Genomic DNA, 23,959 nt, shown 5'->3' with positions numbered 1-23,959 from the left:
ATCTGTACTCATTTTCCTCCTCCTCTGAGTTCATACAGCCACAGCAAACTGTCCCATGGCAAATTCTTAAGGTGGACATTTTTCTGCTGTGCACAGCTACTGACCTGCAGCATCTGAAGGTAGCCTTCCTGTGGATCACAGAGCAGCGAGGATATTCGGTGGTTGTTCCTCATGCACCTCTGGTTGTTGTCCCTTGCCAGAGGGAAAATCTGCCGGATCACTGTCATCCTCCCCAGAGCACTATGCACCAACTCTAATATTTCATTATCAGTGATTTCCTGTGAAGGGAGACACAGCCATTTAAAAACATGTGTTTGTCCAGACATTTTATGTATTTCTTTCATTATCGGTTAATTTTTTTTTTTTTTAAATACAGTAGGGGAATTATTTTACAGATGCACATGCTGAGTCTACACCAAATGTAATTTTGCATTTAATAACAACAATGCTATTTTTTATACATCATCTGAAACAAAAGAAAAGAGCCTAAAACAGTACTATCCATCTTGGCAATACTACAATTTTGCAGATGTAGTTCCTCAAAGGAAAGCATCAAAATGGTCTCAATAGAGTTCTTTAAAAGAAAAAAAAAAAAGCACCGTGAAATGAAATTTATATAGAAAGACCTTTTGTTTGACAGACTAGAACCTCACTATATCCTCAGCACAAAATAACAATCGAAAAACATAACAGTCTTCAGGAAATATGGCTCTTTCACCTGTGAACAACATTACAAGAAAGCACTTTTCCCATAAGTACAGTAGATCATTTCTGCAGACTAATCCTGATAATGACTCAAGGAAGTCTTTTGAGGTTGTCTGTATTAGGAAATAAAAAATAGAAGAAACTTTATGGAGGGGTCTGACACATTTAGGAACATCAGTTTGTGCACAGTGAATAATTTGGGAGAAGATATAAGGAGACCTCAAGGACAGGCTGCTTTTCTTTCCAGGCTTCACAATTTCTAAAGCTTCGCTGCAGACCTTCACACACCCCAACCTCCTAATCCATCCTGGGACAGAGCCTGCATCTACTGCTCTTATAAGGAGGCTGAAGCCAGCTCCACTCCATGCTTTACACATTTTGTGTTTAAAGGAAGACACAAAACCAAAATCTCGTTTTTTACCCCAGCTGGAAAATCACAGGCTTAGCTGATCCTGGAATCATAACAAAGGTGCAGCTTGTGATGTTTTTGTCCTAGCAGGAGCTCACTGTGAGGAAAGGCAGGCACTGCTGCCTGCCCTCATGCCCCAGGCACCTGCTGTACATCCATCCCAGCTCCTCACCAGGGCCACCAGCAGCATCTGCAAGTCACATCTGCCCATCCCCAGCACAGCTGGACTGCCCTGGCTGCACAGCTGGGCCAGCCCAGTGCTCAGCCTGCACAGGGCTCTCTCAGCCCCCTGCAGCTCAGGGGGCTGCAAATCACACTCATGTTGCTGCAGGTACGTGGTCAACAGGGCTCACATCTTGTGATGCATCCTCAGCAGAAGTGAGCCTGGCCCTGACATTTAACATTCAAGAAAAAATTATTTTGTTTTCTTGCCATTTTCTCTGTCAAGCTGTGAGGGAAATGACCATGGGGTTATAATAATTACTTGTTATGGTTGACTAGTACTGTACCTTGGCTCAATTCAGTTCTTCTTTGCCAATTTCCCTTTTTTTGTTAGGAACATGAATTTTTAACTTTGAAGAAGGTGAAATTCATTGCATTAATGACAGACCAACTGGTGTGGCATGAAAACAGTAAATCAGAAAACAAATACATCCTTATAGAAGACAAAGATTTTGAGAAATAGAAATAGAAAATGCTGGGTAGCATTTTCTAGCCTTGCAAGGAGACAATGTAGCAGACCCCCAGGCTCTACAGACCCCTCAAGATTTCCTGTCTGTGAATCTAAGGGGTGTTAAAAGACACCTTTAAGCTGAAGTCTGAGGGAGAGAGAATTTAATAGCATAGCTTTAACTCATAACTTCCTAGGCTGAATCCCTTGGTAGGCACACTCAAACAAACTGGCTGAAAACAGAGAAAAAAGAACCACATATCATCCAAACCTTCAGTTCAGCTCTCACCATACACATTTTGTGTCCCCTCTAAGTGACACACAACCTGTCAAAGATGTCTCAGAAACTCAAATATTGGTTGCTTGTGGAATTAGTTTATCTGTTTATCTGTATACACAGAACTTCAGTTCGTTTGCAAAACCACGTCATAGTGCTCAGGGGAATACTTAAATCTGCTTTAGTTGTGCTCAACTATCATAACACAAATCACAAAATGAGACAATTATGTTTCACATTACAATCTCTATTTTCCTAGAGGTAATGACAGAAAATTATAAATTTTAATGACATTAATAATTTAAAGAACTGAAACATATTTCCAGAAAATATATCCCTGAGAAAACTGGAGGATTAAACAGAACAGCAGTGAGAACAAGGATGCTCATGGAGACGAGCTAGAGATTTATTTGGATTTTTTCAGTAGTATCAATATTGTTTGATGGGTTATTCTAACTCCCCTCAATGCCCTAATTACATCTTTAAATGAACACTTGTTGAAAATCCAGAAAACATCATTCCATTAGCTATTTTTCTAGAAGGTTCACCACAGCTTAGCCTGCAGGTAGATTTGTTCAACATTTACATATTGCTGGCTTCTCTGCATCCCACATGAACAGACACACACACACACATATATATGTAAATAAAAAGATTGATCCTTTAAAGAAAGGACACTGTCCACTTTTCTTACCACAGAAAATGTTCTAATACAATGAACATCTGTTCTAATACAATGAATGATCTGTGCACGATCACCTGTCCAGCTCCCATCCTCACTGCCCTCCCACACACCCAGTACTACACCTCACTTCTTTTTACCCAATGCTCCTAAAAGTCTCTACAGGGATGTAGTCCTAATTTAATTTAATTAGCTCCATTTCTAGAGATAAGGACTCTGCACTGGGTGTCCAGATGTCTTTCGCAGATCATAGTGAGAGCCTACATAGTAAAAGATGTGCTGATTTAACAAAATATTATTCCATACTAAAAATTCTCTTGGGGGGCAGGGTGGAAAGCACATGAAATGATAGTAAAAGCTGGACAACACAAACAAAAAACCCAGCATTGATATTACTGTGGAAAAAAATATTCACTGATAAAACAACTCATCAAAGCTCATCTATGACCTTGCTCCTAAATGACTGATTTTCTTTCTGTGTAATTCCACAGAATTAGAATCAGGCCAGTTCTAAACCCCACAAATTTTTTGGGCATGATGCAAGTACATATCCAGGACTGTTTCAAGTTTATGTATAACTTTCAAGCAGTCATCAGGAAAAGAAAACCCACAGATTTTTGTGGGAATAAATAAATAAATATAAATGCTGCAGTGTTGAAGATTGCAGCTAAAAGGAGAGAAGTGAGATTTCCTTAGGCAAGTAATAAATATAGAGTACCTGGAACACAATTAGAATAAATTGTAATTGCAAATTGCTACATTTTGCATTGAAATGTGTCATTTCCTAAATCTTCTGAAATTTCTACACTGTGTTCCTAGTATTTCTATTCAATTTTTAAACTTTTTTACTCTGTATTTTTGTACAATTTGAGAATATCTTAGAATGTTTGCCCCACTTGCATTCGTAAATGATTATTAAAAGGTCTGAACTTTTCCAAGAAAAAGTAAGATATAGGGAAGTGTAAAAATTTACCAACTTCTGGTTATCAAAGTAAACACAGATATCATTACACAGATTGGTGTGTTAAAATGAAGCAAAGAAAATAAGATTAGGCACTTCCATATGAAGAGGACAAGCGAGCAGGACCCCAGTTGTGGCTCTACCCAAGCAAAAATTAGGCCACAGCAATTTGCACGGGGATTGTTGATCGCTCAAAATGCACATAACATGGACATTTCTGGACAAATATTCTCCAAAAGAGTGAAGAAAAACACTGCAGTCATAAGTTTTTTTCTCCCAAAGTGAGTTTTCTCAATATTGCTCTACAGCCATGTGCTAAGAAAACTCTGCTCATCATTCATTATCTTACACCTGCCTACATGCTACCCCTGGGGAAAAAAGTATCTTGCTGAGATAGACTTTATCTGATAATTACTATTCTATTTTCTGCTCATTTTTCTCAACTTTCAAAAAATATCTTATAAAGGAAAATAATAAAGAGGTGCCCAGATGACAGCTGAGAAGCCATTTGATTCTCAAATCAAGAGGACCAGTAGTACCTACAGACATACTGGGAACATCTGATGTGGTGAAAGGAAAGAAAACAAATATTGGCAGAAGCAACAGAAGTGCAGGATGGCAATGGAAAGTAAGAAGTAGTCACATCAGGGGGTTAATGAGACACCTTCTTGTCCCTCATATAGAAAACTGCCCCCTATAGACAATGAAACAGTGGTGAAGAGAGACCTATGAAAACTGCAGAAAAAAGAATTGAGCTTGAGTCCAGAGCAGGATTAGCAGAAAGATGTTCTGAGTGAATGTCCTGAGAGGGGAAAGGAAAAGCATCAATAGCCATTTTTCTGCACTCTGCTCTGACTGATCACCTGGGCTGAGCTTGGGAAAGTTTTATCTGTCCACTGAAGATCTATAAATTAATCTGCTGGCAGCACCACCAGCATCATTTGGAAAGCATCATCTGTCCAAAAAGGAAGAATAAGGTCAACTGCTGTCTAAAATTTTTGACTGGTATTCAAGTGATGAGGACAATGTCATCCCCACATGGCCCAGAGTTCCCCAAGCCCCTCAGCACTCTAACTTCCTGTCTAAGGCTTCTCTGATGAATTGTCTACTCTTGCTATATTTCCAAAATTTTTTATTGCTTTTCCTGCAAAAAAAATTTCCAAGAACTTCTCTTCTCACATCACTTTTCCCTTCTCTTTCTCAGCTAAGAGGGCTTTTTTGATAAATATCAAAATAGTTGGGAAGAATCCAGCCAAATACATTAGATTTGCATTTGCTTTAGTAGTTTCTCTGCGCTTACCGATTCAAATCGGGATCTTTATTGAAAGAGAAAGATTGAAATGAGAAAATATTAAAAAGCAACTTTTTCTCAGTGTTAATCAGAGTTTAGTTTTATTTTTTAATTAAAACTTACAAGAATTTCAGGGGTTTTTTTACTAATGAATACTTTGCTCTTCTTATGGCTGTGGAATTTGTATAATACTCTATTTCTACAAGTATGTTTCAGATTCTGCTAATAACAACTAATTGTTACTAATCTACTAATAACAATAATAATAGATTTCTACTAATAACAAATGGGTCCCTGATTTTTTTTTTCAAGCATGATTTTCCTTAGCACTGTAAAAGCTACTGATGATTTTTTAAAAGCCCCAGTTATTAAGTTCAGATTAGTACACAAGGATCCACTGCTCTTTGACACTCTATCTACAAAAAAAAGCATCTTTTTGCAGGGGCCATTACAAACACAATTTACCTTTCTGCTATCCACCCCACAATGTTGCAGTGTAAGCTGTTTGATTTTTCTTTGTTTGCTTTTAAATGGGACAAATAACAGCACAACTTTTTCTAAGAGATAAAGAAATGAGCTCATTTGCAACCTTAGATTCAAGTTACTCTGCACACCATTAAACTCTATGTTGAAACCCAGGAATACAGAAATTCAGTCACCCGCTAACCTCCTCACTTCTTAAAGCATTGTGCCCTAAGAAATACCCACAGGGGGTTGGCACTTAAACTAAAAGGACTTCTTTACCCCATAGTACATTCCTTTCGAGAGACTACCTGATCTTTTAGACAGTAAAAAAATAATGTAATGGAATTTCTGCTAGTTCTCCCCACTATTGCCGTGCTTGTAGTTTGAGAACTTAGAAGTGAATATTGGATTTCAGCATTTGTTAGTCCATATGGCACAGAATGTGGTGATTCTAAAACTAAAAAAGAAGTTTTTTACTGCTAATCACAAATGTTCCTTTGTATCTGCTCTGATGTGGATTGATCTGAATCAATGAAAATCAATGTAATGTAAAAGCAACAAATGGAAACTGTAGTCAAGAGGGAACTCTGATCTTTAGCTTTCAGACTTACTTTTTACACCTTACAATTAAATCTATTTTTAAAACATTAGAAGTGCAAGTAATTCATTACTAGGCATTCTTCTATCCAACAGAAGAATCTATCCATTCTTCTAACCACACACAATTACAACATAATCCTCCATTACAAATGCCTGATAGCAGGAAACACGATGCTCAGTTCATCCCTGGCTAAGTCCAATCACTCAGGTGGCCCCAAGGGTGGATTTGGCTGACAGAATCTAATCAAACACAGTCATTCCAGCTTATTCACTAGACAGAGAAGGATGGAGCTCCATGATGGCTGGAAATCAACCATGACTCACAGATCTCCTACATTCATGGTTACCACCAGAAGTACTGAATAAATGGTTCAGTAGAAGAATATGCAGTTACTCTTTGCATAAACTGTAATAACCACATTGAAAAAATATGTATGGACAGAGCTAGAGCAGAAGGTGCAGATCAGAAAATAGCCAGTGGCATTCAAAACACAGTTTTGTCTTTCCATACTGACACTGAAATTATTTAGCTGACTCATATAATGTGAGTAGGATGATGAAAAATGAAGAATAAAAAACAAGAGCAGAACCAGGTGAGAGAAGAGACAGATGATGGGATGGAAGAAGGCAACCTAGGAAGTTGTTCATACACACTCTCAGACTTGGATCATAAACCATTTTCCAATACTAGATCTAATTTCCACTGCAGAAGATTAAATTGTATTTCCCTCATATTTCCACATTGAAGAAGTGATCATATTCTTGTTATGTTTGTACCAAGGTTTTCAGCCTTTACACGTGGGTCATATTTTACCAAGCTTTTATCACACTAAATGTTTTCCGCTATATTTTCAACATTGTTCTGCATGCCTTGTTCTGTTTTAAAGTATTTTGCCCAAAACTTGCAATACTGTTCCAACAAAGCCAAGCTGATGTCAAACAGAGCAAAATAATTGCCTCCCTTACCTTACAATTGATGTTTCTGGTATCATATCTGAGGATTACATTTGCTAACTCAGCAGGACAACAACAGCACTGATTCTCATTCTGGCTTTTATCCACAAGGATTCGAAGCTGCTCCTAAAGATGCTCACCACCTATATCTCATTTTGTAAGCCACAAGCAAGAGCACTTCTCTATAGTAAATCTCACCTGGTGGAGTGCTTCAAATTCATCTAAAACAACTGAAACTACAACAATATGTTTTTAACAGTCTGGTAATAATTAATAGTTTCTATAAAGTCAGGATCAGGGAACTAAGTAAAAACATTACACCCCCATTTTTCAAGTAATCACCTCTCATTTTATCTTCTGCTATATATAAACTTTTTTATTGCTTTTCATGATCCCTGGTATGAGTCATTTTGCAACACAGGCTTATTTTATAATTCCTTACTTTGTTACTCCTTTACACTCTTCCCTAGCCCTTTTCTTAAATCACTTTTTCTTTAGAATTCATCTCTGATTTCAAGTTCTGTGAAGATAACCCACTGTCACCATAAGGAAACCTTGTGCCTACATCTTCAGAGAATCCCAGTTCTTTAGCCACCCTTTACTTACCATGTTATCTTTGCAAAAGCATTACTAGTTTCCCAAAGATGTGAAGTTGGACAATCTTTTGATGTCCATTATCCTCATGGTCCTTTTCCCACCTCTCCCTCTTTTCCAAAAAGTTCATGTTACCATGGCATGATCACTTTCACACAAATTATCTTCTGGCTTTCTTAGCCCATTCTTCCTCAGCCATAATGAAATCTGTACTGATGGCTGCCTTAACATTTTGAACATGTACAGATAAGGTCAATCAAAGGAAATCTGTGAAGCTCTGTCTGTGTCCCAACCCTATTTTCTCCACTGCAAGGAAATTAAAATCATCCTTTATTTTAATTTCTTGTCTTTAGGCCATTTCTGTCCAAAAAAAATGCTCTTTCAGAAAAAGTCTTCCTCAGTGTCCTCTGCATATTTTCAGGCAAAAGTTTGTCCCTCACCCCTCCTCAGCTTCAGAGTGGGTACAGATGTTTTTGACATGTAACACTATATTGCCTTTTTTTCATCCCTACCTGCACTTCACAAAAAGTGTACTCCTATATCAGCAAGTAGTCTTGTGCTTTGCCAGACCATGTCTTACAGCTTTTGATTAAACTACTGAATAAAAAATAAGTTTAAAAATAAATTAAAGAAATGACGTCTTAATAGTAAAACAACTGATTTGAATTATCTGCTGAATTCTGTACCATTCCACTTCCAGGAAGAGTAGTTAATTGCTTTTTTGTACTGATTTACATGTAAAAATAGTGAACGTTTAGAAACTTGGAATTAGAATTAAATATATTGAGATGAGGGAATAAAATAAAATAATTTGATCATAATTTTGTTCAATATTCCAGTTTTCCAGAATAATGTATCTTTTCTTTACCCTTGGAATGGAGACAATTTTAAAAATGTCCCACAAAAAGGGAAATATGGTTTCTAACTCTTTTTATACTGCCAGACCTACTGCTGCTGCTAATAAAGAAGCTCCTGGTACAACAACATCCAAATTCAGTTTCAAGTACTGCTCTTGTACCTCTCCCACAGACACATGCTCTGGGCAAGGCACAGCATTTTATCAGAAAAGGCAGAAAAAGAGAAGGGGAGGATGAAAAATGTCCTGAGGAGCCAACAGAGATGCTTAATGCCAGGTATGAAAGAGAAAGAAAAGTAAGAGAAAAAATAAAAATAATAAAGAAAACTAGGGAAAAAACCAGGAAATAAACATGCAAAACACATGGGCCATCTCTAACTGTGCCAGTCTTTTCAAAAGAAGCAGCAGCACACGTCTATCAAAGCTGGTGGGTCACTCCAACCACCAAAGGTATAAACAGCAAAGGTCCAAGCACAACACCAGATATGTTCTAACAGACCTCCCAAAACTGCAAGTCATTGACAGCTCCCCACAAAGGCAATGATAATGAAGTGGTTTGGACTATTCTGGAGACACAGCTAAGCATGTAGTAGTCATCATAAAAAGCTACCTGGCATATTTAACCCATAATTTAGGTAGAATCACTACCTAAATGAAAGAAAGAAATGATTTAGCATTTCTAGATGAATAAAAACAAAAAGTGCAAATGATGAAATATAAATCAAAAAGGGGATGGGTAGTAAGAAATACTTTTCTTTTTTTTTCCCCCTTCTAATCTCCACTACTTTTGACAGCTATTGCAATATTGAAACATAACCTGTTTGAAACCAGAAAAGTGGACAACAAATATATATATTTTTAAGCAGTAAGGTTTTTTATCACTTTGGCTGCAAAGAGGACATATGAGGACATGATACTGCCTGAAAAGATCCATCCCTGTGTATGCTCTTACTCTAGAAAACCTGCCAGGTAATGGTTCAGCCTTCCAACTCCACACAATAAATTTAACTCCCAATAAACCAGCCTTTTTCTAAAGATGACCAAGTCCTTTATCACCAGCAATAGTATCCAAACTGAACAGATACTTCAGCCCAGACCTGGGTTATTGAAAACTAGCAAACAGGATTTTATCAGTACAGCTGTTTGTTCATTTGCTGCATAATTACCAGTCATATAGATTTACAGTTAGCTCATCCAAAGCTTGGTGGTCTTGCTTATCTAACAAAATTTAAGTGATAAAATTTGTTCTACCTCCACAACTTAACTCCTATTCTACCACATGGGAAAGCACACAAGGGAAAAATAACCAAACACAAATTTTTATCAGATTGTCAGTGCAAAGAGAGTAAAGTAGATTTAATTTAATAATAAAATTCTTATTGAAATAATACCATGCTATATAGTCATGCTTCCTACAGCAAGGTAAGTCCAAGTTTCAGGTCCTCATTAGCTTGAGAAGTGGGAGACAGAGTACACTGTGAGGTGCTCTGGGTCAGCAGATCTCAGTAGCCTGAGCTGTCCAAAGCCCTTCATGGGTTCCCTGAAGTGCAAAAGGCCCAAAAAACCTGTTTACAATCCAGTGCTTTTCATACAAGGAACCTCCATGGAAAAAATTGTCTCTGTGCTCTCTTCCTGCCACTGCCCCTTCAATCAGTCAGCCCTACATCCCTCTTTCCTTGCAATGGGATCACTGGGTCACAGGGTGAACAGGGTGTAGGGTCCTCAATCTGCACAGGATCAAAAAAAGACTGGCTAAAGTTTTGGTCTATTTGCCTAATGGACTTCTACTCTCATGGAAACACATCAAAAAGAGATGATTTGACTGTTGGGAATTAAAAGTTAATTCCATTACACAAATCACAGTAAGAATCAGCATCATCTTTTCCATCAAATATTCATGCACTTCCCACTACCACTAATTGGAAACATGTACAGAGAAAGCTTAATCAGTCTGTCCTCTTGCTAGCATGGAGGGATGCACACTTAAATAAGAAGCAAGCCCTAAGGAACCTCCAAATTTCTATAGATGCATCCATGGAGATGCTTAATGCACTTTCTGACAGTAGCTTTAGCACACACACAAACTCCAACACTTCTGTTAAAGAAAGGACAGCCATGACATTTCCTCTTCCTTTTTTCCTGCAAAGACTTCTCCAAAGTTTTGTGAGTCTCAAAAGCTTCTCTAATTGTCTATTTGGACGGAATTGCATTTTGCGATCATTATAAATTATGCGCACCGTTATTTTTCACTAGAAATTTACACTCTCAATTTTCACGCTAAATTCACATGCTGCACTCACAGCTTTCCTACCCAGTCCTTAGCCACAAAGGAGAAAAAAAACAAAAGCATCCAAAAGAGAGGCAGAACTGGCACCCTGTGTGATTTGTTTGTGTGTGTACAAGTGTGCACACATTAGTGCACAAGTGCTGAAGGCTTTTATCCCAATGTTTCAGATTCAGGCTTCGTGAAGTGAATTTTAACATCTGAACAATGAACAGAAGCAGTAAAAATTCACAAACACTCCCTCTCTATAAATGCTTAGGGAAATATGCACTGTATTATCTTTATGTGAATATAAACACTGACTCTCCGGGCATCTTGCTGATGTTTTGTAGTGGGTCATTACAGCAGCTGACAAACCAGGAGGTACTTAAATATAAAAAGGACTAGAAAGAATTTATAAAGCCTTTACAAGCAGGGACTTCACTCACTTTCCCTAACCCCTATTTAATTACAGAGCCTGTCTAATGCCATACAATACAATTTATAGTTACTATTAAAAGTTGCCTATCCAAAATTATTAGCTAGGTGCAAAGAAAGGAGGGAGAAATTCACAAAGGAATTGGCTATTAAATTAGAGGCTATGCATTTATAATATAAAAATAAGACATTGAACACTGTTCTTTTTAAATTATATATTTTGTTATCTTTAAATAAATCATGATTAAAACAAGGAATTTATAAAATACTGCCATTTATCAGTGATTTGTAAGTTACTATATATGGTACAACATTTAATTGGTTTTGAAAAAAGAATCTGAACAGATTCTCATTAGAGCATCATGGCACTAAGGTAAAATAAATAATCTTTGTAGTAGGAATAGGATCCCATTTGCTGCAGAGAGAAACATTACACTTTGAATTTAAGTTATTCTGGATGTTGGCCAATACACCAACACAGTTCTGCACTAGAGAAAGCCTGTGTGTCATGTAAATACATATTTGAATGGACTAAACTTGCAAGGGCTCTTTCCTCTCCTGGCATCTGTGTGCAGGCTTTCACAGCAGTGGAGGATGAGCTTCTGCCAGAGAGATTCCTGTGTTTGAGATTTCTTTTGAGATATCCTCCGCTTCCTAAATAGCCAATGAAATAATGTCAGCAGGAAGGTAAAAGCAAGTCTCCCAGCTGCTCTGAGGTACATTGGAAGCTTTATCTTGACACCTGGTGTCCAACCTATGCCAATTCAACTAAGACAGACAAGCAATGACACCACAGTTTGAAACTTGTGCCATTCAAAAAGCAAAAATGCTACATATATGCTCAGTTTGGTGTGTCAAAACATATGAAACAAAAGATGGTGATGACTGAATGTAGTGAGCTGTGTTTTCTCTTTTGACTTTCTTACCTCATTTACATAGACCCAGTGACTATCCTTTGATGCAAGGTTGGTTTCCACAGCCTACAAAAATAAAAAGAAACATAATAATAAAAATAAATAAAACATGGAAAATATATTCCAGAAAGAACTTTTATAAAAATGCAATATAAAGCTAATTTTGATTGTTTTCATTGCTACTGGTATTGTTTCAGTATAGTTCTTTTCATCTCTTCCTCTGCTGCTTCATAGAACACTAACTAATTGGTGGCAGCCATTTTTCTCTGACTTCAGTTCCTAAACCAAAGTACCCTGACTGTGTCCATGTACCCCAAAAGCACACTGGGACAGGGTGGTACATGAGCATAAGGGATCCTGTGATGAATAACTGCACAGAACAAGCAGTTCAGGAGATCTACCTTCTCTATGATATATCTAATGATCCTCCTCAGCTGGGTTTCTTTTCAATATGCCTCCCAAAATATATTGTCTCTGGCTCATTACACCTCTGATAGTTTATCTGTTAACTCACCTAGTTAATTAAAAACATGACAGTGAGATGCTCAAGTGAAGTTCACACATTTATATGAGAGTTCATCCTCTCCTCATATTTACATAAGGCTCAAGACAAAGTTATTATTTGCATGGTCACGTTACTGTGTTCCTGGTATGAACTTGGATAATCACTAAATATTATAAAGAAACATCCCATCTCAGCAGTTTGCATATTTATGCATACACGTATAACCCACTGGGAAGCCAAAACTGGAGAAGTACTGAGAGAGAGCCTCAGTTGAAGGATCTTGCAATAAACACACAAGTTCCTAAGTGTCCCCTTTGTTTGACATGGATAAGCTCACTTCAAGACACTTAATAGTCTAATAAAGTGATAGCAAGCATGGAGAGATGTGCACTACATTGCCAATGGTATTGTTAATGTCCTGCTTAATACATGGTTAAACAATTACTGCAGTGTGTTCATCTCTGCTAATAAAACAGTGCACACATGTATTTCAGGAGGCAGTTCATTACACGGTTTTGAATGTTCCTGCCTTCCACCACTTCTTTCTTCTGTGCCAGTATGACCCCACTTATTGAACAGATATTCTTATCTCTCTGTTATAAATGGCCCTATGAATCACTGAAATGACCCCAGTATAAAGAAAACTCTGCAAACAAATACAAATGAACAAAATACTTCCAGTTACTGGTTTTTAACCTGGATAATTTCCACAGTATGTTAAAAAAAAGACTGCAGTGGTACTCAGAGGCTCTGTAGACTGTAGCACTGGGCTGAGCAGGAACATCATCAACCACCTTCCTCTTCAGAACACATTTGCATAATAAGCCTCTCAGATATTTAGTGTCAGATGGGATGAATCACCTTCTCTTATGACACTGACTACAGATGACTGGCTTAGAATAAACGCCCACGACTTCTAAGGCTGCACTGGAATGACAAGAAATCCATCCTTTATGTAGGCTAAGGGGTATCTCGTTCCTTCAAAAATATGAGGTAAAACTTCACAAAGTAGCCAACACCAGCATCTTTAACATTAATCTTAGCTTACACTGTGTCCTTAAAAAAGGTATAAATGACTTGCCAAAGTAACTGTTTTAAAATTTTACTCATTTGTGTAGTCCACACAACCACAAGAGAAAATTGTGGGCACATACATATCTCCGTCTATTTCTCATGTTCTCAAGCTGAAATACTCCTTTAAAAGAGACAAAAATCCCAAGAGAAAACACAAACTCATTGAAAGAGGAAAATCAACACAGGCAGAACACGGTAATTCTCTTTATCATAAAGAGCATCATCCCCTTAGTAATTGCCTCCCCTACATTTCTTTTAAGCTGGGAGGAACATTAAGCTGACCACCTGAGGAACAGCAGCTCTTAGGAAAGATAGCAGTGATGAACAGGAGGGCAAAAATGTGTACATTTTCTCCCAATTCAGCTCCCAAATATATCCAGACAAAGCCAAAGTAGCCAGGTGCTGTAACAGAGAGAAAGAGCAAAGTGCTGCTAGCATTAGCAAAGCAGAATTAAATAATGCTCAGGTGCAGAGTTATTGCACTGGCTACATTGAGTGATTCATCTGCAACAGTGAGCAATTTGTATGAATAAATGCTCAGTCTGGGGAGACGCAAGAGGCAGGGAATTTGAAATGAATTATTGTATCTCATTCTTCTGGGTTCACATATCTGGGCCAAAGTTTTTAAAATGAGGTGCCTAAATTTAGGCTGTTAAAGAGTTTATCTTTAGTCATCAGAGTGCCAGACCACTCAGCGCTCCTCCTACAGAGCCAATGGCTCTGCATTCTAATAGCTTGAAATGTATTTAGAAACATCACTGTAGGTAGTCAAGTCTGAATGGCTCTAAATATCTTCTGCTCAGAACTACAACACATAGCCTGAACTGCTACTCGAAAATGAAAATGTGCTGGGAAGGAGCTGAAACTTCCTGCATTTTGTACCATATTTACAGACTTGCAATCCAAAGAAATCTTTTAAAAAACCCTATTGAAAAACAGCTATCAGGTTTCAACTTTCTGATATCACCAGTCTATTGCCAGAGGCTCATGAAAGTTAAGCAGTGTGAAAAGCAAGGTCCTGGGGACCTGTGTTATCATAAGGAAATTTACTGAGAATGCCTCAAAGTAAGAAAGAAGTTAATGTTCATAACTGAGTTGTTTTTTTTTTTACTTTAAAGAGGAAAAAGATTCTTAAGAAACTATGGTCAGCCATTTTTAATTATTCAAGCTGTTCAGGATCTTGCCAATTGTTTGACATTGTGTCCATCCATTCAAAAAGAAAACAAATTGTCTATGAAACATCCTTGAAGGACCTATTCCATCCTACTTGATAAATGTACCCTATGTAAAGAAAGTAGGCTATGAATTTCTAAGATTACTGTGCCTGAGTAAAAGCATTGCCATCTATTGGGGAAGGATTTACAGGTTAAAGTATGTTATAGTTTTGTATGGAAAAATTATTAATATAGGTGTAAAATGCCCTAGTTCTTTTTATACTTTCTATGTAGATGGGGGTCTAGGTGATACTTGGGAGTAATGCTTCAAAACACTTCTATTAAATAGAAAATCTGCTTTTGAGATAAAAAGCACAATGGAAATTAAAGAGCATCCATCTTTCATTTGTTTCATCTCATAGTAGTAAATAAATTCTAAAAATCTGGGAAAAAAAGAGGTTTGAGACTGTGCCCTTCTTCCTCCGCAACTACCTTTCAAAAGCCAAATATAAAATGCAGAACCCACACAAGAGAATTGTAATTCACCCAGTGGACCACTACAAATGACAACATATAAACTATGCTATCAGAATCAGGCCAGAACTAGAAGATGGGAAGGGAAGCAGTGAATGCAGGAAACTGTTTAATTTCTCAATAGTAAGCATTTGCAATATAAATGAAAAAGGAAGAATCTGAAAATCAAAATATGAGCACTAAAATTTCAGATCTCATAGCAACACGGATAAAAGGGTAAGAAGCTTCATGAAAAATAATCAAATATAGTTTCACATATGTCGTTTTGTTTGCTTTTAAATGTATAACTTAAAATAATTTACTGCCAATAATCCATGAAAACATTTTTTATTGGAATCCAGTGGAAAACAAATATTTACATTGCCTTTTGTAAAAAGTAACTCGGTTCATTATTTTATCTAATGGCAGTTGCAGGATTAAATAATTTAGGAAAGTAAGCAATAAATACTGCTATATTCAGAAACAATTTTGCAGAGGGGGAAAAAACAAAAAAAGAAACAGAAACAATTCTTTCTTGACCTTCTCAAAAAATCTAAAACTGAAAACCTCTCCAAGCATATAATGCCCGGCCAATAATAGGGAAGGCTCTTTTCCACAATACCTGGCTGCTTTGCCAGGGCCAGCACCTTGCTGTTAACAGCAAAAACTGCATAAAAAGGGATGCAGGCATGAGTGGCTGCACACGACTGAGAAGAGATGCTGGGTGTTCAAACAGACCTGGGCAGGCTGTGCTCCAGTGACAGCAGGATGTGCTGAAGAGTTCAGAACGACATGCAGCAGTGTTATAGTTACACACCTGTTGTCTCCTCCCTGTGCACCCAGGGGAACAAGCACTGGGGATGTCTGGAAGCCCTGTAACCAGCCCAGGGATCCTAGAAGGAAATGTCTTGCAGATGGCCAACACAGATGTTCCTGTTGTGTCTCAATTTTTGGAAACAAAGGTTGCCATCCTGAAATCCATGATATAAAAGAACCACCAGACTGTTTTGCTAGGGGGGGATACCAAATTAGCAAAAGTTATTATTTGCACATCCTGTAACTTAATGGTGAGGATAAAGAGCATCATAGCTTTTCACAATGAAAAAACAAAGCAGAGGGCAAACTGGGGAGTTCACAGAAAATAATTTGAAAAGGGTGTCCTAAGAGACATTGGAAGAACTCAAAACCAAATCTCTTGCAAACTGCAATGGTTTAACTCCAGTGAGCAGCTAAGTACCAGGCAGCAACTTGCTCACCTCCCTCCCCTCTCCCAGTGGAATAGGGAAAAGAATCAGGAAAAAAACAAAGGGTAAAATCTGTGGGTTGAGATAAGAACAGTTTAATAACAACAGCAAAAAAAAAATCTTTGAAAAATAACTGTAATGAAAAAGGACAGAACAAAAAGACAGAAAAATAAGCCCCAGGATGACAATGATGCACAATACAGCTCCTCCCCACCTGCTGACCAATGCCCAACCCATTCCTCAGCTGCCACCAGTGCTCCCAGCCAACCCTCCCCAGTTTATATACTGGGCATGATGCTCTATGCTGTGGAATGTGCCTTTAGCTACTTTTGTCCGTGTCCTGGCCATGCTCCCTCCTGTCTCCTCATGCACCTCCTCACGGCAGAGCAGGAAACTGAAGAGTCTTTGACTTGGAGTGAGCGCCCCTTAGCAACAACTACAACAACAGGGTGTTAGCAGTGGTGCTCTCACAGCAAATACAAAACGCAGCACTGAACAGCTACTAGGAAGAAAAATTAACTCTATCCCAGCTGAAAGCAGGGCTCAGCACAAAGTGATGACTAATTACAGCTGTCATTGGGGAGCAGATGCCCCGCACTGCAGTGAGTGCTCTGTCACCCCAGTCTCTGTGACAAAGCTCCTCCTCCGCAGCTGCATTCCCACTGCAGACCCCCACCATGCACACAGATTGTAGCCAGCCCCAGGGTGCCTGTGTGAAGGAAAATTCCCTGTCTGAGCATCCAGGACCCTGTGGCTGTCACACTCACAGCACCTCAGTGACCAGCTGGGGGACAGAGGCCCCTTCCCACCTGCACCCCCACACTCACACAGAGCAGGTTTCCTTACTGCCCCAATCCCAGGTGCTCCACGGTAGTGTCTCAGACATCCCAAACCTTAAAATAATTTAATCTTGGTACAGTAACAAAATAACAGCTTGAGCTGGTGCATCTGAGGAGAGACCACAAACAAAGGAATCCCTGAGTTTCATCCCCTCAGTGTAAAGAAGAGGAAGTCTTGGGTTCATTAGCTTCTGCCATGTCCCTCAGTGTCATGGCCATAAGTCCCTGGGCCCTTGTCATGCCAATGGTTGTCAGTTCAGGCCCTCTGGTCTCTGGCTCCCACCCAGAGCTCCTGCACCAAATGTCTCCCTCAGCACTGAGAGCAAAACCCAGGCACAGAACTGCTGCCCATGGAGCATCTGAGCAAACAGCCTGCAGAACAGCTGAGCCCCTCCGAGAGAGCAGCATGGCAATGACAGATAAGCCCATTCTTTACTTTTTAGACTTATTTTTAGTTATTATTCATAAAGAAGGTGAGCAAAGGAGGGCTTGGAGAAGTAGTCTTGTCTAAATCTCAGCTCTCTGCAAATCTTTCATAAGGGATCAGTCTCATTAATTCATTACCTGACCCTAAATAGGTTTCAAAAGAAAATTGTTTCCAGCTCTTGTCCCAACTAAGTTTGCTTCCAAAAGGAGCTTTTCTTTTTTTTCCCTTTTTCCTTCCCATCTTTGGATAAATTATTTCTCTACTGTGTTTTCTTTCCCCCATCCACCAAGAATAAGAAAAAAAATTTAGAACCACTTTGAAATCTGCTGTAGCAACACTGCAGTACAGCAGAAAAAAAAGTCACTCTCTTCTGTATATAATTTTGTAACCTAATCCAACTTAGGTCCAGCTGCTTGGTTTCATGCAGGAGATAGATTTGGATTTTTAAAAATAGCTTTGTTCTTGATTTAAATGTCCAGGAAAACATCCTGAGACTCAGGAAACTGGTTTTGATCCCAAAGAAGAGCTACAGACCAAGTTTCCACTGCAATACAACTGACAGTAATTAATTGGACAATATCAAAGTGCACCTGTTTATCTGAGAAGCTTTGTGTATGTCTTGGATACAAATAAGTTAAGATAACAGATATAAAAAAGTCAATTTTGGTAGAACAGATGGGTTCATTCTATAGCCCCTAGATACCCAACTTATATTTAGAAAGCTCTTCAATTAAAATAGTGCAGTTCTTGTCCAGGTGTGACTTGCATAGGTAATAGCACTTCACAGAAAAACAGTTTCTCTGTACCAGTGAGTGGGATTTTTGTACTTCCCTAGAACCTTCTTTCCTTTGTATTTTAAATAAATAACTCTTGGCTCAGTATCTCCAGCGGAGCATTATTAGACCAAAAATAAAGAAAGCATTACTAGCCTCAATAAATAATTTATATAAATATTAAAATTTTATAGCATACTAAAGAGCACTCCAAACTGATACTATTTCTATAGTTTAATTGTTAACAGTACCATTAGAAGAGAATTTAAAACAAAAATTTCTAGTACAACATCCTAGCTCAAGATAAAACTTTATAAAACTAAGATAATTCAGACTAAGAATCTTGATGATAAAAAGTCAGTTGCAGTAAACTGGATCAAGCATGTCGGTTCATTTTTATTACTTAATACAGGCTAACTAAAATTTCTAAATATTATTTCAAAGTGGAATATGAAAATTTTTCTTCTCTAAACAGCAAAATGGGAATTTAAAGAGTTTCCATGATGTATTTTTGCAGATAGAAAATTTACTGAAAATGTCCCTTCCTAACTGAATCTAATTTTCCAACAATTTGAAGTTTTACTAAAAAAATTCCAGAAATTCCATATTATTCCTTCTTTCTGAAGTTATTCCCAGAACTGTGTATGTACATATTTTTTCCAAAGCACCAAGCAGGCTCACCTGTGTTTCCCTGATCACCACACTGATGGAATAATGGAATTCCTTTTACCACACACCAGAAGCTGCCAGTTCTGACTCCTGGTACACAGGAGCTTCCTACATGCCATTAATGAACCACAAGCATAGTGTGCCTTTACCATCCACATTTTTTAATATTTCTCTATGTGTATGACTTCGTTCTTGGGCTACACTCTATAAACACATAACTGATGGTCCTCTCCCAGCAGGGACCTTTTTTCAGTTATGCACTGTTACATCAAAACATAAAGCCTGATCCTTCTGCAGAACTGCACTGCTGAGAAAAGCTGCTCTTCCCTCCATGGCCCTGATGAAGCCCAAGTAATAACTGAAAGGCTATCACGAGATCTGGTGGCATTTTAACCATTCCAGACTCCTCCATTAATACAAGCCTATAAACCAGGCATCTTCAGCCTGAATCTCCCACAAAAAGAGAGGCCAAATTGGTCATGGAGATCTCTATACTCTCATTAGTCTGAGTCAGCTCTCCAGAGTTCTTGCTCCTCATAAACTCTGTAATATTTCATTTGTGTTCTGTCCAAACGATATGCAATGATCCTGTCTTGACCTCTGTCTCAGTTCCTGCACAAGATAAACAACTCAGCCTAATGGGGTGGGGAAGAAAGACAAAAAAGAAGGGTGGGAAAAAGGAAGAACAAAAGAAAAAAAAGAAAAAAACCCACCAAAAAAAAAAGAGGAAAAAATAAAATACATCCCTGAGCAAACTCCTAAATGCCATTCATAACTGAGTCCCATTTTTGGTTGCTAACAAGGGATTTCACACAAAGAGGAGTAAATTTGACCCAAACAATTAACCTGCTTTTAGCACAGACCCCTGGAGTTGATGAATGCTAATTAGAAGATGTACCTGCCAGTTTGCATTTATTATTACAATTTGATAACAACTCAAACCAAAATATACAATTTAAAGTTTACAACTGCACTAGTTGCCTGTTACTTAAGTCATAGTTGATTGAAAAAAAAAATACACTGAAGGAAACCTACATAAAAGGTAAATGTTAATCAAGAGAAATACTGGAGATGAAGAAAACTTTAGGAAAATTGTGAGAAGACTGCTGAAACTTCCTTGAGATACACAGCTGTATTGTTCTTGAGTAACTACTGTAATAGATGTGGCACTGCCTCTCGTTTTAGCCTTAATAATTTGGATGTAATGCACTGGGATTTCTGTTTAATCTGATTGCCATTTCATACGTAATGCTTATTACAGTCAATCTCCACTGCCATTCCATTTAGTGCACATTCCCCTGAACGATGCATGAAAATACTGCACATGGAACTCTTCCAAAAGCATTCAGTAAGAATGTACTCTTCAAAGCTCAAATGTCACACAGTGTTTATAAACATGGTAACTGCTGACCATTTAACTACATGGCACAGAAGTGACACTGGATAATTGCACAGCTGTCAGAAAGCAACATTTCCGTAAAGACATGAATCTAATGGTAACTAAGGAACAAAAACTCCCAGAAATATGGTACTTAAAATTTTACCACAGCCACACGCCAAGTTGAATTTGAAGACCCAATAAATCCTTTTAAAAGAATAACTAAATTTTGCTCACTTTGACACCGCTTTTTTTTTTGAAAATAATAGGTTTGTACATCTATATTCAATTTAAAAGCCTTATGCTTTTTAGAGACATTTACAAAGAATTTTGTAATGTTTTGCTGAGAACTGTACATGTGAGTCACACTCGAAAGAATAAACCAAAATTCATCAGAGCTTCCCAGCACATGAAGTTTGGCTTTTTTTTATTAATTTGATTCTCCACCTATCTTCCAATAAACAGAAGAAATTTCCATTGAAACAATACAGCAGTTTAAATCTTCTGTTAGGAATGCCTACAGGGGATTGACTGGACATTGGTCTGAAAGTTGAGAATGCTTTTTCAGGCACAGATCCTGGGCAAAGAAACCTTTTTTTAGCTTGAGGATTGCTCTGGGTCCTTGTAATAGGCGCCGTTTCACAGTCAGGGTACAACACTTTCAGTGCATACCACCACTCCCATTCTCTGTGTTTTCTCAGCTCCTCTCAGAGCAACAGCTTAAACTCCAGTTCCAGCCTGCACTGCAAGTTCAACTACATAGAGTATGCACAGAGGTTTCCAGAGTTTGATCTTTTTGCAGGTATAAACAGCAGATGGTAACTACTCCATGAAAGATGCAAACTTCTTACCTGACACGCACCCAACAGCAAACAGTAAAAATACAACTTACACATTCCTAATTCCCCCCTTCAAAAGGCTCATACCTTGTTCTGATAGCATGACAGCTGAAGCTCTGAGGGTCAGGGACCACGAACTTTGAAATGAAAGCACCAGCTATTGCTTGAAGAGACCACATTGATTTTCAGGAGCTTACAGTTTAATACTGATTTACTGCCTCAACTCCAAAGTTGCCAACGACACTGCAAAGCTGTTATTTAACGTAGGTTATGGCGTTTTAAACTGTAGGAACTTGGAAAGATTTATCAATATCAAAGGTTACCCTGTCCAATATCCATATTTTCATCCATCCACATACATTCTATCTCTTTCCTTAAATTTCTTAAAAATCATGTCTGGTTTTAAAGGAAAGATGGCAATAGTCAGACTAAAACGTAATCGCTCTCCAAGCAGTCCTTTTCTGCCTACAGGGCACTTCTGCTTTAAATTGCAAAATAAATACATAAATAAAGCCAAGTCCTTACAGGTCTGAGGACCTTCTTGTCAGTCAGAGGGTACTTCACATGCACACACAGTGCCACAGGCTGTGTGAGCATCAAAAAACACCTGAAAGATCACCGTAACCATCTCAAACCACAAGACTTTTGCTGGCCAGCCCTGCCAAGAGAAATGAATATTTGCTGTTCTTTGCACTGCCTGAGGACACAGGCCTGCTGTGCATTTGCCAAGTGAGGGCTCTCAGGATGCTGGAGGAGGAGGGAAACCCTTGGGGAGCAGCAGCAATGCTGGTAATGGAAGGGCTCCCTCTCCCTCCGTATGCCCACAGCCTTAAAGACTTCATGCAAAGCCTTATGAGCCTATGAAGGGCACACAGAGGCAGCAGTCACCCAGCATGGTGTGCATGTACAGCTCATGCCAACGGCAAGCAGACACAAATAAATTCACTTTTTTTTGTTTCACAGATTTTTCCTTCAAGCAGATGTTCAAATATTCACCACTTGGGTCCAATCCAGTGATGTTTTGCACCTATACTTTCCCAAAGCTTGCAGAGATACACTGGAAGCCCCACGGTGATCTCATTACTGCCAGTCTGCATCAGCTTTATCTTTGGCAGCAAGAATGGTATTAAAAATATACATTACAGTAATGGGGCATGAGCAGATTTGACTGGAAAACATAATTACTTTTCCTAAAGGCTTGCACACAGTTATTCAGAAGCGTATGGCAAAGTTACTAATTTAAAAAAAAAAAAAACAACATATTTTATCCTTGGAACAAACTTCTGCTTCATCTAACTAACACAAGCTCACACAGTGTTTGTAAAGTTATAGACAAATGGAATTTTGAGACTGAAACTGTCTGGGGCAACAGCTTATCTTCTGACTCAAGAGACACCTGCATACATTACAGACTATGCCTTGATTCTGCTCCTGAAATGAAGTAATTTTTAACATTTTTAGTAGGTAAAATTTCTCCCCCATTGTTTCTGAGGCAGAATTTAGACAAAACACAGATTTTTGTTAGACTTTTCATGTACCCGAGTTTCTCTACATATCCAGAGGAGAAAAAAAGGGAAACTAATAAGTTTCTAATTTTAAAATATGAGCTGGTTTGACTTGTGATATAGTACCCTTAGCACTGATTTCCATCATTCCATCCATGCAGGTGAAAGGATGCAGTGAAAGGATGCACAAGGGAAATTTCTGTAAAGTTTAATTAAAGTAGCCTACACCTCACTGACAAAACATAATGCCCACTGTGTGGTACATCATTTATGCAGGATAACTTATGTAGAGGACTATCAGTCGATGTTTTATACCTCTAATGATCTGCTTAGAGAGAAGAAAACCAGTCCCCAAATTTTACAGAATGTACAGAGTTTTAATTGAACAATTATGTTTATGACAAGTTCTGATTAGAAAACACAAAATTGTTTCAGTGTATATCCCACTAAAATGGACTCAAATTTCAGGCTAATGTATGGAAGTATCCATCAAGTATTAATTTCTTTTTCTGATGAAGTGACAGCAACCTATTGTGTAACAATACAACAAACAGTGCTGAACAGGGAATTTGGCATGAAATCCATCCTCCTTGAGGGAAAATCCGTGGGAGATGGAAATAAGAACCAAGCCTACCAGCTCTATTCATAAGGTTTGTGCTGCGGTCATTTTTTCTGTTTGCAGAACTACTTAGGTACACCAAGCCCTTGAGCAAGGCCATGCATTTGACCACACATTACAGGTACGTTGAGCTGATACTCTGCAAAGAGAAACTGAGATGCTGCAGGGAGCAAACAGACAAGCAAATAAAGAGACCTAGAAGAACCCAGCAAGCACAGAGAAAGATAAAATCCAAGGGCTGAGACCTATGAGTGGTGAGGACAACACAAAGAAGAATAAAAAACATAAATGAAAAAGAGGGAAAAGAGGACAGGGAGGTAGGAAGTAACCACAAACCACAT

The 23,959-nt window shown here is 38.3% G+C and overlaps 1 protein-coding gene across 1 annotated transcript in view; it reads right to left on the bottom strand.

The window, feature by feature from the left end:
* The window catches only part of GRID1 (glutamate ionotropic receptor delta type subunit 1), a 480,002-nt gene that overhangs the window by 101,989 nt on the left and 354,054 nt on the right, over window positions 1-23,959 (bottom strand). Inside the window, exons 5-6 of the mRNA XM_059477042.1 lie at window positions 12,092-12,145; window positions 105-278 (exon numbers count right to left, since the gene is read on the bottom strand). Of these exons, the coding sequence (XP_059333025.1) occupies window positions 105-278; window positions 12,092-12,145 (228 nt within the window). The remainder of the gene's footprint in view (window positions 1-104; window positions 279-12,091; window positions 12,146-23,959) is intronic.

Source organism: Ammospiza nelsoni, chromosome 8 (assembly GCF_027579445.1).
Source record: "Ammospiza nelsoni isolate bAmmNel1 chromosome 8, bAmmNel1.pri, whole genome shotgun sequence".
Taxonomy (NCBI): domain Eukaryota; kingdom Metazoa; phylum Chordata; class Aves; order Passeriformes; family Passerellidae; genus Ammospiza; species Ammospiza nelsoni.
Note: the sequence above shows the minus strand (reverse complement) of the source record. Positions and strands in the feature narration are given on the sequence as shown.